At 39.6% G+C, this 14,110-nt stretch overlaps 2 protein-coding genes across 2 annotated transcripts in view; both read left to right on the top strand.

Annotated features, from left to right (window-relative positions):
- arhgap22 (Rho GTPase activating protein 22) overlaps positions 1 to 7,352 on the top strand; it is a 56,498-nt gene extending 49,146 nt beyond the window's left edge. The window contains exons 9-10 of the mRNA XM_062995206.1: positions 4,448 to 5,282; positions 6,799 to 7,352. Of these exons, the coding sequence (XP_062851276.1) occupies positions 4,448 to 5,282; positions 6,799 to 7,021 (1,058 nt within the window). The 3' untranslated portion in view covers positions 7,022 to 7,352. The remainder of the gene's footprint in view (positions 1 to 4,447; positions 5,283 to 6,798) is intronic.
- A 1,271-nt stretch (positions 7,353 to 8,623) lies between these two features.
- LOC134314566 (uncharacterized) lies at positions 8,624 to 14,110 on the top strand. The gene is made up of 14 exons (XM_062995205.1): positions 8,624 to 8,811; positions 9,142 to 9,191; positions 9,272 to 9,334; positions 9,590 to 9,670; positions 9,765 to 9,863; positions 9,961 to 10,008; positions 10,094 to 10,174; positions 11,956 to 12,005; positions 12,089 to 12,158; positions 12,258 to 12,344; positions 12,439 to 12,537; positions 12,776 to 12,853; positions 13,012 to 13,110; positions 13,204 to 14,110. Exons 1-14 carry the CDS (start codon positions 8,649 to 8,651, stop codon positions 13,342 to 13,344), a joined length of 1,209 nt encoding a protein of 402 aa, XP_062851275.1. The 5' UTR covers positions 8,624 to 8,648; the 3' UTR covers positions 13,345 to 14,110.

The raw sequence follows: 14,110 nt of genomic DNA, 5'->3' as shown, positions 1-14,110 counted from the left end.
AAGAGCATTTTTGAGGTCAAAGACTGATGTTGGATGAGGAGAACTAGGTTCTCTGTAATCTACTGGGTCAGGGGAGCAAATTTCTGTTTTGTCACAGGTCCCCATTCCTGAGATGGACCTCAACCCTTCTAGCTTAAGCTATGCATTCTCCATCATACAATAGTGGTAGCCCCAGCTTTTTTAAAAGGCTAGTTCTGGTTTAAAGTGAGGAGGATGGGCATTTGCAAGCGGAATGGGCTCCTCCTCTGCATCAACAGAGTGAGGCAGAAGGGCAATAGTAGCCAGACTGGGCAGACTATGCCAGGGGAGCTTTGCCCTGCAGCTTTATTCACACTACCAGGGAAGGTTGTCCTTCTGGATGGCAATGTCAAACAGAAGCTCCAAAAACGGTGATGGGTCACGGGTGGCCAACTAGTCTTTGAGCATCTCCAACAGCACCCCATTCCCAGAAAGTTGCCATAAGTTCCTCAAAGTTCCACCTACTCGTGGCTTCTAGAGTGAGGAACTTAATAGTGTAGTCATCAACAAAGCAACAAACCCTGCCAAATGCAGAGGAGCCATAAAGCAGACTTTCCGCCAACTGGGCAGTCAAAAAGTTTGCTGTAGCTCTGTGGTAAACCAAACGATGATCACCTACCCACACTCACTGAAAATGGCTCTCTTGACTTTGGTGGGACCATAGCTGGTTGAGTCAGTCTGTGTCTTTGTGGTGAAGGTAAGCTGCCACAGCTCAACAGACTCAACTAAAGATTTTGGACCCAAAATTAGAATAAGAAAAAGTGGGAATAAATAAAAAGGGAATAAATAGTAGCCATAAGTGAGTGGCTAATCAGAAAAGGAAGACAATACAAATGGCAGAGGTAGGATTTATTACGGCATGGTGGCTAAGTGGGTAGCACTGTCACCTTACAGCAATAAGGTCCTGGGTTTGATCCCCAGGTGGGGCGGTCAGGGTCCTTTCTGTGTGGAGTTTGCATGTTCTCCTTGTGTCTGTGTGGGTTTACTCCGGGTGCTCCGGTTTCCTCCCACAGTTTAAAGACATGCAAGTGAGGTGAATTGGAGATACAAAATTTTCCATGACTGTGTTCGATATAACCTTGTGTGAACTGATGAACCTTGTGTAATGAGTAACTACAGTTCCTGTCATAAATGTAACCAAAGTGTAAAACATGACGTTAGAATCATAATAAACAAACAAACAAGCAGTGGTTTTCCCTCAAGCCGTAGTCATAAAGAAAAGAAAATCTTTCAGGAAGGCTTTAATATTTAGTTTTAAGTTTAGGGATTTACCTTTTAGTTTTCGAGAGCTCTTTAAATAAAAAAGGCAAATGCCACACTGGCCGTCTGCTTTACCTGCAGTGTCAGGCACAATGCAAAGACTTTAGAGCAGGTTTGTACAGCACTGAGTTCTGCTGCTGTGCATTAGAGCTAATGAGTACGACGGCGTATTAGGGCCACTGTAAAAAAATATTTTTATGTTTTGATTTCAAGAATAAAGTCATATAAGTTTCAATTTTGAGAAAAAAGTCGAAATGATTATGAGAATAAAGTCGAAATTATTTCGAGATTAAAGTCGAAATGTTTATGAGAATAAAGTCGAAATATTATGGACAAAGAGTGTGCAGCCGTTGTAGGCTTGTCAGTTTAGAGAAGCACGGGTCTCAGTACCTGGATTGGCACGCAAGCGCTGAGGGCTGCGTTTAATGCGTGTTACTGTGGTTATCCAGTAACTCGTGATTACTTTTTTTGGATGGCTGTTTGTATTGTACACTTCCATCCACATGACATGATGACTAAACCCGTCAATGCAACCATTTACAGTGGGGCCAAAAAGTATTTAGTCAGCCACTGATTGTGCAAGTTCTCCTACTTAGAAAGATAAGAGAGGTCTGTAATTTTCATCATAGGTACACTTCAACTATGAGAGACAAAATGAGAAAAAAAAAATCCAGTAAATCACATTGTAGGATTTTTAAAGAATTTATTTGTAAATGATGGTGGAAAATAAGTATTTGGTCACCCACAAACAAGCAAGATTTCTGGCTCTCACAGACCTGTAACTTCTTCTTTAAGAAGCTCTTCTGTCCTCCACTCGTTACCTGTATTAATGGCACCTGTTTGACCTCGTTATCTGTATAAAAGACACCTGTCCACAGCCTCAAACAGTCAGACTCCAAACTCAACCATGACCAAGACCAAAGAGCTGTCGAAGGACACCAGAAGGAAAATTGTAGACCTGCACCAGGCTGGGAAGAGTAAATCTACAAATAGGCAAGCAGGTTGGTGTGAATGAATCAACTGTGGGAGCAATTGTAAGAAAATGGAAGACATACAAGACCATTGATAATCTTTCTCGATCTGGGGCCCCATGCAAGATCTCATCCCGTGGGGTCAAAATGATCATGAGAACGGTGAGCAAAAATCCCAGAACTACATGGAGGGACCTGATGAATGACCTGCAGAGAGCTGGGACCAAAGTAACAAAGGCTACCATCAGTAACACACTACGCCGAGAGGGACTCAAATCCTGCAGTGCCAGGCGTGTCCCCCTGCTTAAGCCAGTACATGTCCAGGCCCGTCTGAAGTTTGCCAGAGAGCATATGGATGATCCAGAAGAGGATTGGGAGAATATCATGTGGTCAGATGAAACCAAAATGAAACTTTTTGGTAAAAACTCAACTCGTCGTGTTTGGAGGAAGGAGAATGCTGAGTTGCATCCCAAGAACACCATACCTACTGTGAAGCATGGGGGTGGAAACATCATGCTTTGGGGCTGTTTTTCTGCACATGGGACAGGACGACTGATCCGTGTTAAGGGAAGAATGAACGGGGCCATGTATCGTGAGATTTTAAGCCAAAACCTCCTTCCATCAGTGAGAGCATTGAAGATGGAACGTGGCTGGGTCTTCCAGCATGACAATGATCCCAAACACACCGCTCGGGCAACGAAGGAGTGGCTCCGTAAAAAGCATTTCAAGGCCCGGGAGTGGCCTAGCCAGTCTCCAGACCTCAACCCCATAGAAAATTTGTGGAGGGAGTTGAAAGTCCGTGTTGCCCAGCGACAGCCCCAAAACATCACTGCTCTAGAGGAGATCTGCATGGAGGAATGGGCCAAAATACCAGCTACAGTGTGTGCAAACCTGGTGAAGACTTACAGGAAACGTTTGACCTCTGTCATTGCCAACAAAGGTTATGTTACAAAGTATTGAGTTGAACTTTTGTTATTGACCAAATACTTATTTTCCACCATAATTTACAAATAAATTCTTTAAAAATCCTACAATGTGATTTACTGGATTTTTTTTTTCTCATTTTGTCTCTCATAGTTGAAGTGTACCTATGATGAAAATTACAGACCTCTCTCATCTGTCTAAGTAGGAGAACTTGCACAATCAGTGGCTGACTAAATACTTTTTGGCCCCACTGTATAGCGATGCCATACGGCTCGGTTGAGGTACTGCGCAGAGCGCACCGGTGGCGCACGTTCTTCTAAATAAACCCAGTTTATTACAAAGAAGTTTCATCATCCTTACACTAATAACAAACTAGTGCTGATGTGCAGGAGATTGGGAATTTCTTTATACGACCAATACGAAAGTATAACTTTACCAGATTATGAACATCCCTCATTTTAACACAAGGAGGTTGCTATAGCCAAAATATTTCGAATTTATTCTCGAAATAATTTCGACTTTAATCTCAAAATCCAAATGTATACGACTTTATTCTCAAAATAATTTCAACTTTAATCTCAAAATCCAAATTTATACGACTTTATTCTCGAAATCGAAACTTTAAAAATTATTTTTCTTTAAAGTGGCCCTAATGCGCTGTCGTAGAATGAGTGCTAGAGCCCCTGGATTACTTAGTTGCTTTAGAAAGAAGCCCTATTGACCTGTGTTTCCCTCTGCTGGTGATACAGGGTGCCACAGGCCAATTCATTATAATCTTACTGCTGTACAGCTTTAGCTTTAGTTCATATAGTGCTTGCCTTATTAGCATTGCAATATAGCAATGCTAATATTAGCATAATAGCATATTAGCATTGCAGTGAGTACTGGTTACATAATTATTTATATACTGTTAAAAAGTGGATATTAAGTTCATATGAAAGCAATTGTTGTAGTATAGCAGTAGATGCAAACCCTTAATAAATGCATTTAACACAGGTACCAGAACATGTGGGAACGTTTGAAATGATTTGCAAAAATAATTTATGTGCTTCATATACACTATTAATTTTCTGTTGTGTACTGCAAATTTTTTTTAATTTTAAGGTGGGACATTGGGTGACGCTGGCTATTAATTATGCTAGTTTATATAAAATTATGAAACTTTAGTTCTTAACTTACTAGTCAATGTTTAATGTTTGCTTGCATTCAGAAGAAAAATTGATGTCTTTATGTTTATACCAGTTTACATCATAGCGTTTTGTATTTGTTGGCAGGAACTTCTCAGGTGCAGCACTTGATGACAGTGCTGATCAGTGAGCATGAGAGGCTGTATAAAAGCTTGGAGGTTGAGCAATCCTCAGAGCAGAAAGAGGCTCAGGGTCAGCGCAGCAGGGTAGCCTGGTTGTCAGAGGAGGAAATTCAGAGCTGTCCATCTCCCAGCCAGACCTCCAGCCTTCCTGATCACAAATGTAGCAGTGCCGCATCTTTGGATATAAACATGGGTGTGCCCACCAATGCCAAACAGACACCTCAGGGATTAGCAGTGAGCCCTAGTAAGCAAGTAAAGTCCCTCCCTTCATGGAAATATTCTTTTAAAGGGAGTAATGCTCGGGCTCAGATTCCTAAGATTGGAGGATCAACTGTGGACGTGTCCAGTACTGGGAACTGGCTGATGAACGGCCTATCATCTCTGAGAAGCCATCGCCGTACCTCTTCGGGAGAGCGTGTGGGCAAGGATTCTGTGCTGTCTAATCGACTTTCTACTTACGACAATGTGACATTATCCAGTGTAAGTGTGCCCAGTGTAGCCAGCACGCCCTGGTCCACATCATCATGTGAGATATCAGTAGTAAACTCTGTGGGCAGCGACGCCCCTGTACTGAGCTCAGATAAGGGCGAGTGGATGGCTGAAGAGAAGAAAATGACAAAGAGCAGTGAAGAACTGGAGTTGTGTGTAAGCAGTGCAGGATGCAGTGAGTATGGGAATGTGGATGAAAATGGAGACATGTCTGGGGATGCAGAAGACTCGCAAGCACTTAGCAGCCTTATAACAGAACTGAGGGACGAGCTGAAGAAACAGAAGATTAATTATGAAGCCCGAATAAAAAAGTAAGTTTGAAGGCATAGGTGAATGAGCATTATACAAGTCAATGGCATTATACACTGCCTGGCCAAAAAAAAGGTCACCACCTGGATTTAACTAAGCAAATAGGTATCCCATTGGATAATTACTGCATGGGTGATTGTTTTAGCTGGCAACAAGTTATTTAACCCTAACTGATGCAGTGAGTAGCTTCTCATTTGTTAAACAACCATGTCGAAAGACACATCCTGTGGTCGTGGAAAAGATGTTAATCTGTTTCAGAAGGGTCAAATTATTGGCATGCATCAAGCAGAGAAAACATCTAAGGAGAAGCTGAAACTACTAAAATCGGGTTAAGAACTGTCCAACGCATTATTAAAAAGTGGAAGGACAGTGGGGAAACATCATCTTCGAGGAAGGAATGTGGTCGGAAAAAAACTTGAATGATCGTGATCGGCGATCACTTAAACGTTTGGTGAAATCAAACTTTAGTGAAAGTAAGAGCATTTCCACATGCACAATGCGAAGGGAACTCAAGGGATTGGGACTAAACAGCTGTGTAGCCTTAAGAAAACCACTTGTCAGTGAGGCTAACCGGCAAAAACGGCTTCAATTTGCTAGGGAGCATAAAGATTGTACTCTGGAGCAATGGAAGAAGGTCATGTGGTCTGATGAGTCCAGATTTACCCTGTTCCAGAGTGATGGGCACATCAGGGTAAGAAGAGAGGCGGCTGAAGTGATGCACCCATCATGCCTAGTGCCTACCGTACAAGCCTGTGGGGGCAGTGCTATGATCTGAGGTTGCTGCAGTTGGTCAGGTCTAGGTTCAGCAATGTTATGTGCCCAAAAAATGAGGTCAGCTGACTACCTGAATATACTGAACGACCCGGTTATTCCATCAATGGATTTTTTCTTCCCTGATGGCACGGGCATATTCCAAGATGACAATGCCAGGATTCATCTGGCTCAAATTGTGAAAGAGTGCTTCAGGGAGCATGAGACATCGTTTTCACACATGGATTGGCCACCACAGAGTCCAGACCTGAACCCCATTGAGAATATTTGGGATGTGCTGGAGAAGACTTTGCGCAGTGGTCCAAATCTTCCATCATCAATACAAGATCTTGGGGAAAAATTAATTCAACTCTGGACAAAAATAAATGTTGTGACATTGCAGAAGCTTGTGGAAACGATGCCACAGCGAATGTGTGCCGTAATCAAAGCTAAAGGCGGTCCAACCAAATATTAGAGTATGTGACCTTTTTTTTGGCCAGGCAGTGTAGAAGTCAATGGCATTATATTTGCTTTTTGTGTAACTAACTAACATGCACGTATTGGCAAATACTTTGAACTGATAATTGATAATTGCTAGTTTATTAATAAGCATTGATGACAAGTCTATAGGAATTCCTCAAAATGTTAAACAAATGAACTTACAGTATCTTAACTATAATAGTGTCTCTGAGTGTAAGTGCCATTGAAGATTTATTAATAAAAAGTGTCATTTGGTAGTTTTCTGAAAATCATGTCTTGTTTTAACAGACTGGAAGAGAACAGTGCATCGCTGAGTAAGCAGGTCGACAGGCTAGAAGAGGAGCTAGACCAGGAGAGAAAGAAATACAGGATGTTAGAAATTAAACTTCGGAACTCAGAGCGGGCCCGTGAGGATGCAGAGAACCGAAACAAACTACTGCAGAGTGAGATGGAGGAGTTCTTCTCCACATTAGGAGATCTAACACTTGGTACAAGGACAAGCAAAATGTAACAGTGAACATGGACACATTGTGTACTTGTTCTAGATGGAACTTAAATTTCTGTACTCATGTATCATGGGTATTCTGGAGCAATTTTGTGCTGTTTTATCACAGCATCTTGGGACTGTTATCTTATGTAACATATCTGTTTTGTCCTGAATCTTTAGCCTGAAGTTTTATCATATGTTTAAATTATTATCTCCATCACTGGATTCTCAATCATCTCACATCACTACTGCAAAAATGATACCAAAGCATGATTTCTGGGGTTGTTTGCAATAGATATGATTCTGGTTGCTGACTCACTTACTATTGTCTATTAATAATAGTAAATTATTTCCATAACAGTGCCTTTCATGTTGAGAAGAAATTAACCATAGATGAGACATTTTATATTAATTTATTGCTCATTCATGTTTAAAGTCTCTAAACCTGAACTTGGCTGCAGCTTCATTTTTTTTTTCTTTTAAATATAATGGCAGGTGGTTACTGGCTTTGTAAATGAGCAAATTCGGCATAAAAACAATGACAACATGAAAAAAGCATCTAGCCAATCACTTGTAAAATTACATTTTTATAAAGGATTGAGGTTGTCTTGGTTAAAATGGTACTGCAAATAATTACTGTATAATTTATTTCTCAGGTTGTGTTAAAAAAAAAAAAAAAACACATTGAATAAACATATTGTCTTTTTTGTAAAATGAATATGAATGCTGTTACTTTCAGGGTGTGGGCAAAATGACAAAAACAGCACATGAAAATGCTTGAGTTGGAAGCGACTTTGATATATTGACTTAGTGAATTAGATTTATAGTACAAACACAGCAGCACAGGTAAGTTCTCAGGTAAGACTCATTGCAAAAAAAGCCAAACAATGGGGCCCAAAATGTCTTAACCCAACACAAAAAAAGAAAAATGATTAAATGTTTTATATGGGAACAGTCAAAGAAGTGTACAGTATTTTAAACATGGACAGCAGCATCAGCAAAGAGTAAGAGTGGTCACATATAGAGGCTCACTACTTACTCACTGGCAATCACTTCACAGGATGCTGTAAAGCTGAGAAATGGACATTTTCGAGTAATATTCATATCTATTAAACAAACAGAAACAACTGAATTGGAATAAACAAAACATTATTTTAAAATAAAAGAGAGAGCAATGAACATTTAGGTTACATTTAATTTAAATTACGTTGCATTTAAGCTTTTTAAAACTTTTTTTTAACTGATAATCATGTTTGGGAGTTCGGTTGAAACGATTCGCTGATTTGAATACTTTGGGCGAGGAATCGACACTGTATTGTAACGGCCTGGAATCGAAGCATTGATTCTATTGGACCGATTCCTAGAATCAAATTATCAATTATAATTTTTTAATTATTCGTTTTTATTTGTTTTCAGAATTAACAGTCTACCTTTTTAAGAATTTGTTAAACATATCATAATGTCTAATTTAAAAATAATAATAGTTCTCATTTTATTAAACGCATAGTGATCTCCTAGGTGATGAGAGCACATAAAGCAGTCAGTGGCAAGCAACAAGCTTCATTAGTGTTCCTGCATCGCTAGCGATCGGACGTGTCTTATTGTGCTCCTCAAAAGTGCTTTTAAATAAACAAATAAATACACCAAACTCATGGACCTTGCTAATATTCTGCCCGGTCTTACTGAGAAGACTCTCCGGAGAATGGCGTGCGCTGCCGGACTCATTGCTTTAGGCTCTGCCGGCTACTGGGCGTACTGCCGACTCCGGAGAAAAAGCGATCCGCTTACCGAGCGTTCCCAGCCGGACGCAAATGGTAAACAAACCCCGGTCAGCTTAGCTGCTAGATAATTAGCTTTGTGCACTTTGGTTGGCTGGAGTAAGTTCTGTACGGAACACTGGTCATTAAATAACCGAGTAGCTGTAAATAGCTACATTGTATATAAAGTGTAACAGGAACGCGTGTGTTTTCAAAACACACTCAATGTCGATACATAACAGTGCACAGTCCATTTCTAAACACACCTTTATTTCAGAACACACCCTATTTCAGAATCATGCTTATCAATAATATTACTCCACTTGCTTTAATATTCAATGAACACAAATGAATACTATAATTTAATGATAAAATTGTTCATTACAGCTTCTGTGTCAGACGACAAAGAAGGTGTGGATGAGGCAAGCGTCCTGCAGGTATGTATAATTGAAAATAATACTGTACCACTACAATTACAACATATTACATGTTTATTTTTACATGCTCTTTATTTAAGATCAACGAGCCAAACTGGCAGCTGGTAACCACTGCTCTACCACCAGAGGAACCCAAGATTGTGGTATTCTTTCTTTTATTTTAGATAAGGGATGGGAGAGGATGATCATTATTTATCACACATTATTACTGAACAAAATCATTAAGAGTTTCATGGGCATTCTGGGAAAACTGGATCCACCATAGCACTGACTAAAATTGCTCAATTTCCTATCTGTATTTTTAATTGGTTAGACTGTTTCATGTGTCGTTTGAAACTGCTTTAAATAATAATAATAATAAAAAAACATTTAAGATCTTTGTCCTGAACATTTTACAGCTTTGTGGTGGTCGTGAACTGAACAGCACGTGCCAAATAATTCAGTTCCTTTCTTATGAATCCCGCCGCTCTCAGTCAGAGGTATACAAGAATGCATAAATAATGTGGCAACTGTAACACAAACATACCTTTCAGTTTATAACTACTAATCTATGCTTTTGTGTTTGTTTTATAGTCTGTGGAGATCAAGAGGTACTTTGTATCTGTGTCTGAAGGGTCTGAGATCCAGCAGTGGTGGTTTACCATCACTGAGACTTGCCGCATGAATCATCTTGTAAGATCAGACTAGCTCTGCACGTCCAGCTTCATTTTAATTATATGAGCGTTTGTGTGCAGTTTGGTCTTGAGTTTGAGTGCATTTTCCTTTGCAGGGGTTCCCATACTACACCACCAGTGAAGATGCTTTTACTGGCATACAAGTGAGAGCTTGTTTTTGTGGCATCACAAACTACTGCTAAGTCCAAATTTTGGTCTAAATCTGTCAGATCCAATTTTTCCCTTCAGAGCATTTCTGGGAGGGTGAGTGAAGTTGTATCCTGTCGCCGGCTCGAGACTTTTGTCAACGTCCTGCTGGAAGACTGCATGGTAAATTCTTTGCACTGCTCTGATTTGATTACAGTACAGTACTGCATTTTGTCTCTGGTTTGTCTACAGTCTTTTACTTGAGCATCGTTTCCACATGTTCCAGGCTGTACTGGAAAAGCACTGCCCCTAATATACAGTGGTGTTCAAAAAAATAGCAGTCCAACACCATTAACCTGATAAATCACTGTTTTTAGTAGAAATGCTATTTCTATATAGCAAATAGTTTACTTGAAAGTGTAGTAGAGTAATGAAAACAAAACAAACCCAACAATTAGGACATGCATGCCACTCATTCTGAGTAATTGAAGCATTGATTGAAAGGGGCTTGTTCAAAATAATAGCAGTGAGGAGTTCAATTGGTGAAATCATTCATTCTGCAGAAGAACGTGTGTCAAATTTGGCCCTTATTTAATTTAGGAGGGTGGCAAATGTTGCACAGCTTGGTCATAGCTCATTTCCTTCTGAAATATTGGGTAAAATGGGTTGTTCCAGACATTGTTCTGATGAACAGCATACTTTGATTAAAAAGTTGATAGTAGCGGGAAAAACATACAGAGAAGTGCAGCAAATTATCGGCTGCTCAGCTAAAATGATCTCAAATGCCTTGAAGTGACAACCAAAACCTGAAAGACGCAGAAGGAAGCGTGGAACTACTGTTCAAATGGATCGAAGAATAGCCAAAATGGCAAAGGCTCAGCCAATGATCACCTCCAGAAAGAATTAGGAACATCTGAAGTTACCAGTGAGTACAGAAGATGATTAAGTGAATTTACCAGCCAATTAAGCCAATATACCAGCAAGAACTCCTTGCAAAGTCCCGTTGTTAAGAAACAGACGTGTCCTGAATGGGTTCAAATTTGCCAAGAACACATTGACTGGTCCAAAGAGAAATGGCTCAACATTTTGTGGACTGGTGAAAGCAAAATTGTTCTTTTTGGGTCTAGTGGCTGTAGACAGTATGTCAGACGACCATCGAGCACTGAATTCAAGCCAAAGTTCACTGTGAAGACAGTAAAGCACGGTGGTACAAAATGATGATATGGGATGTTTCTCATACCATGGTGTTACACCTATTTATGGCATACGAGGGATCATGGATCAGTTTAAATATATCAGAATACTTGAGGAGATCATGTTGCCCTATGTCGAAGAAGAAATGTCCTTAAAATGGGTGGTTCAACATGACAATGACCCAAAACATCTTGGTTACAGACAAACAAGATTGAGGTAATAGAGTGACCAGCCCAATCCCCTGACTTCAATCTCATAGAGAACTTGTGGGCTGAAATCTGAAACGTGTTTTTTTGAGGCAAAACCCAAAATTGCAGAAGAACTGTGGAATGTAGTCTGATCAACCTGGACTGGAATACCTGTTCAGAGGTGCCAGAAGTTGATCGACTCCATGCAACACAGATCTCAGGAACAATTGTTTTGCCACTAAATATTAGTTCAGTAATTTAAAGTAAAGTAAAACCTCAAACATTTTTTCATGTTATAGATAATTTTTTTGAGTTTTTAATGAAAAATGCTGCACTGCTATTTTTTTGAACAGCCTAATATTCATTTTTCTTAACTTTCTGTAAAGGATGAACACAAACTGGCAAAATGTTGTTAATGTTTTGATTTAGAATTGAAAGTGTAGTATTTTCAGTGCATTTGCATTTATGGAAATAAAAGTTATTATAATGATTTTGTGCTTTATTCACTTTTTTAAAATCACTGCTATTTTTTTGAACACTACTGTACATGTTTTTATCATCTATTACTTGTTGTCACTGCAGGGAAGTGAGGAAAGTCATTCTGCTGAAGAGAGAGAGGTGCCCTTTATCAGGTATCAGGATCATATTCAGGTCATAGTAGTATTTTTGGCAAACTAAATATGACAGAAAGGTTCAATTTAACTCTGTTCCGTAGCTGCCACCTTGCAGACTGTGGCATTGCCGATGTCGCCCTCAAGCTGCCTGCTCTGCGTGAGGTCTTCTCTGTGAGTACACCTTAAAAGCTTCTGCCGTCTTTCTGATTAGCTGATGTTAACACACTTGCAGAGTTCCTACTGTTCTGATATTGTGCTTCTTGTGTTCAGATGCTCTTTACCAGCATCCATTTACAGAACTTTCTGTTTGTGAGTGGGAAAGAGCTGGTGATGTATCTGGCAGCTCTTAATAAGCAGGTGACTGATTTCACCAAGTTACCTAAAGCAGATTTCAGTGTTACCTAAAGGAACAAAGAGGAGTGTAATAAGAATGTGATTGTTTTCTGGACAGAATGTGGTTGATACTCAGCTTTCCTATGAGTCACTGATGCGCTTCCTAAAAGCACCTGCCAATCAGAACTTAATTGAGTTGGAGCTGGTGGAGAATCAGGTACACTGAATTTTCCATGTTTAAGCTACTGCTTGTAACATTTGCTGTTACAATTTTAAACAGTAGCTGAATGAAGGAGTTGTCCCACAAAATAACATTACAGAACGTTTCTTTTTATAGGGGTCCCCAAATATTCATACTGTAGCTTTCTATTGGGTTATATTTCAGTTGCTGTAGTTTCAGGCTGCACTCTACAATAATAAAAGCTAACTGCATTTACAACATTTCTCTTCTGCAGCTGCAGCTAAACATCCTGGATGTGCTGTTTGAACTCATTCTTTTCGGGTGGTTCAGAAACGACTCTGCACCTGAGTTTGTAAGTGAACTGTCAGGAGTTTGAACTGGAAACATTTGGAATCCTGTTTTAGACGACATTGTAGACTTTTATCTTGTCATATGATTCAGTGTTAGAATACATTCTTCATTTTAGGTACCATTAAATTGTAACTGTAATCTTGTTCTTCTCTTCCAAAGACTGAAGGAGGATTCCTGGATAAACTGTTCAGACACATCATCAGCTGGGATGTTGAGTTCTGGGAACCTGCAGCAAATCTATGTTTCATGGTTCTTCTCGTAAGTGTTGAACATTTCTTTTCACCCCATAATAAACATCATACAGGATAGTTTTTATTCTCAGTAACATCATGTTGTTTTTCTTGTTAATAGGATCAGCTGACTGCTTTTCTAGAGCTGTTGTTCTCTCAGCCTCTAGTACTCTATGGAGATATAGAAGGCTTGACTCGTGTGGTATTGGGCCTCCTTAAGCAACATGTGCAGCAGCTGCTGAAGGCCGTGAATAAATTCTGAGCAACCTTCCACTCTTTCTTCCAATCTTTTTGCAATCACAAAATATCACTTGTCTTTCCCTTTTTTTCTTTGTGTTGCTCAGGTTTCTTGAGGGTAAGTATAGGGTTTTTACATGTTATAATTAACAACCACTAACTTCATTATTTCTCTTTTACAGGTTCATCAGATCAGAATATTTAACAGCTCTTGTTCTATTCTTGATTAATATTCTTGTCATTGTGGGTGTTTGGGCTTTAGTAAAAACCAAGAGGAATTTACCACCACTATTATTACTGATGATATTAATACTTTGACAGTTTTAGTGTGATTTATATTATTATATGTTACGTGAATTCTAACTATTTTGACATTTTAAATGAATTATTACGTGATGTGTTTGTTTTATTCTATTCGAGTTTGCAGTTTGGTCCTACTCACTCGGCGAAAGACAGGAGACATCCTGGACAGGTCGCCAGTCCATCACAGGGCAAACACACACACACTCACTGACCCTCACATTTATTTAAGGGGACTTTTTAGTATCTAATTAACTTGACTGCATGTCTTTGGACTGTGGGAGGAAACTGGAGCACCCAGAGGAAACCCACGTGGACACGGGGAGAACATACAAACTCCACACAAAAAGGACCCAGAACCAGACTGCTTCATCTGGAAATCCATCCCAGGTCTTCCTTTCTGTGAAGCGACATATACAGTACATTCATTTCTTGATTGCTAATGTGTAAAGTGTTTTAATTATTTAGTTAAATAAATTGATTTAAAATCA

Source organism: Trichomycterus rosablanca, chromosome 5 (assembly GCF_030014385.1).
Source record: "Trichomycterus rosablanca isolate fTriRos1 chromosome 5, fTriRos1.hap1, whole genome shotgun sequence".
Lineage (NCBI taxonomy): Eukaryota > Metazoa > Chordata > Actinopteri > Siluriformes > Trichomycteridae > Trichomycterus > Trichomycterus rosablanca.
The sequence above is the reverse complement of the archived record's forward strand: the minus strand, read 5'-3'. Positions and strand labels throughout refer to the sequence as shown.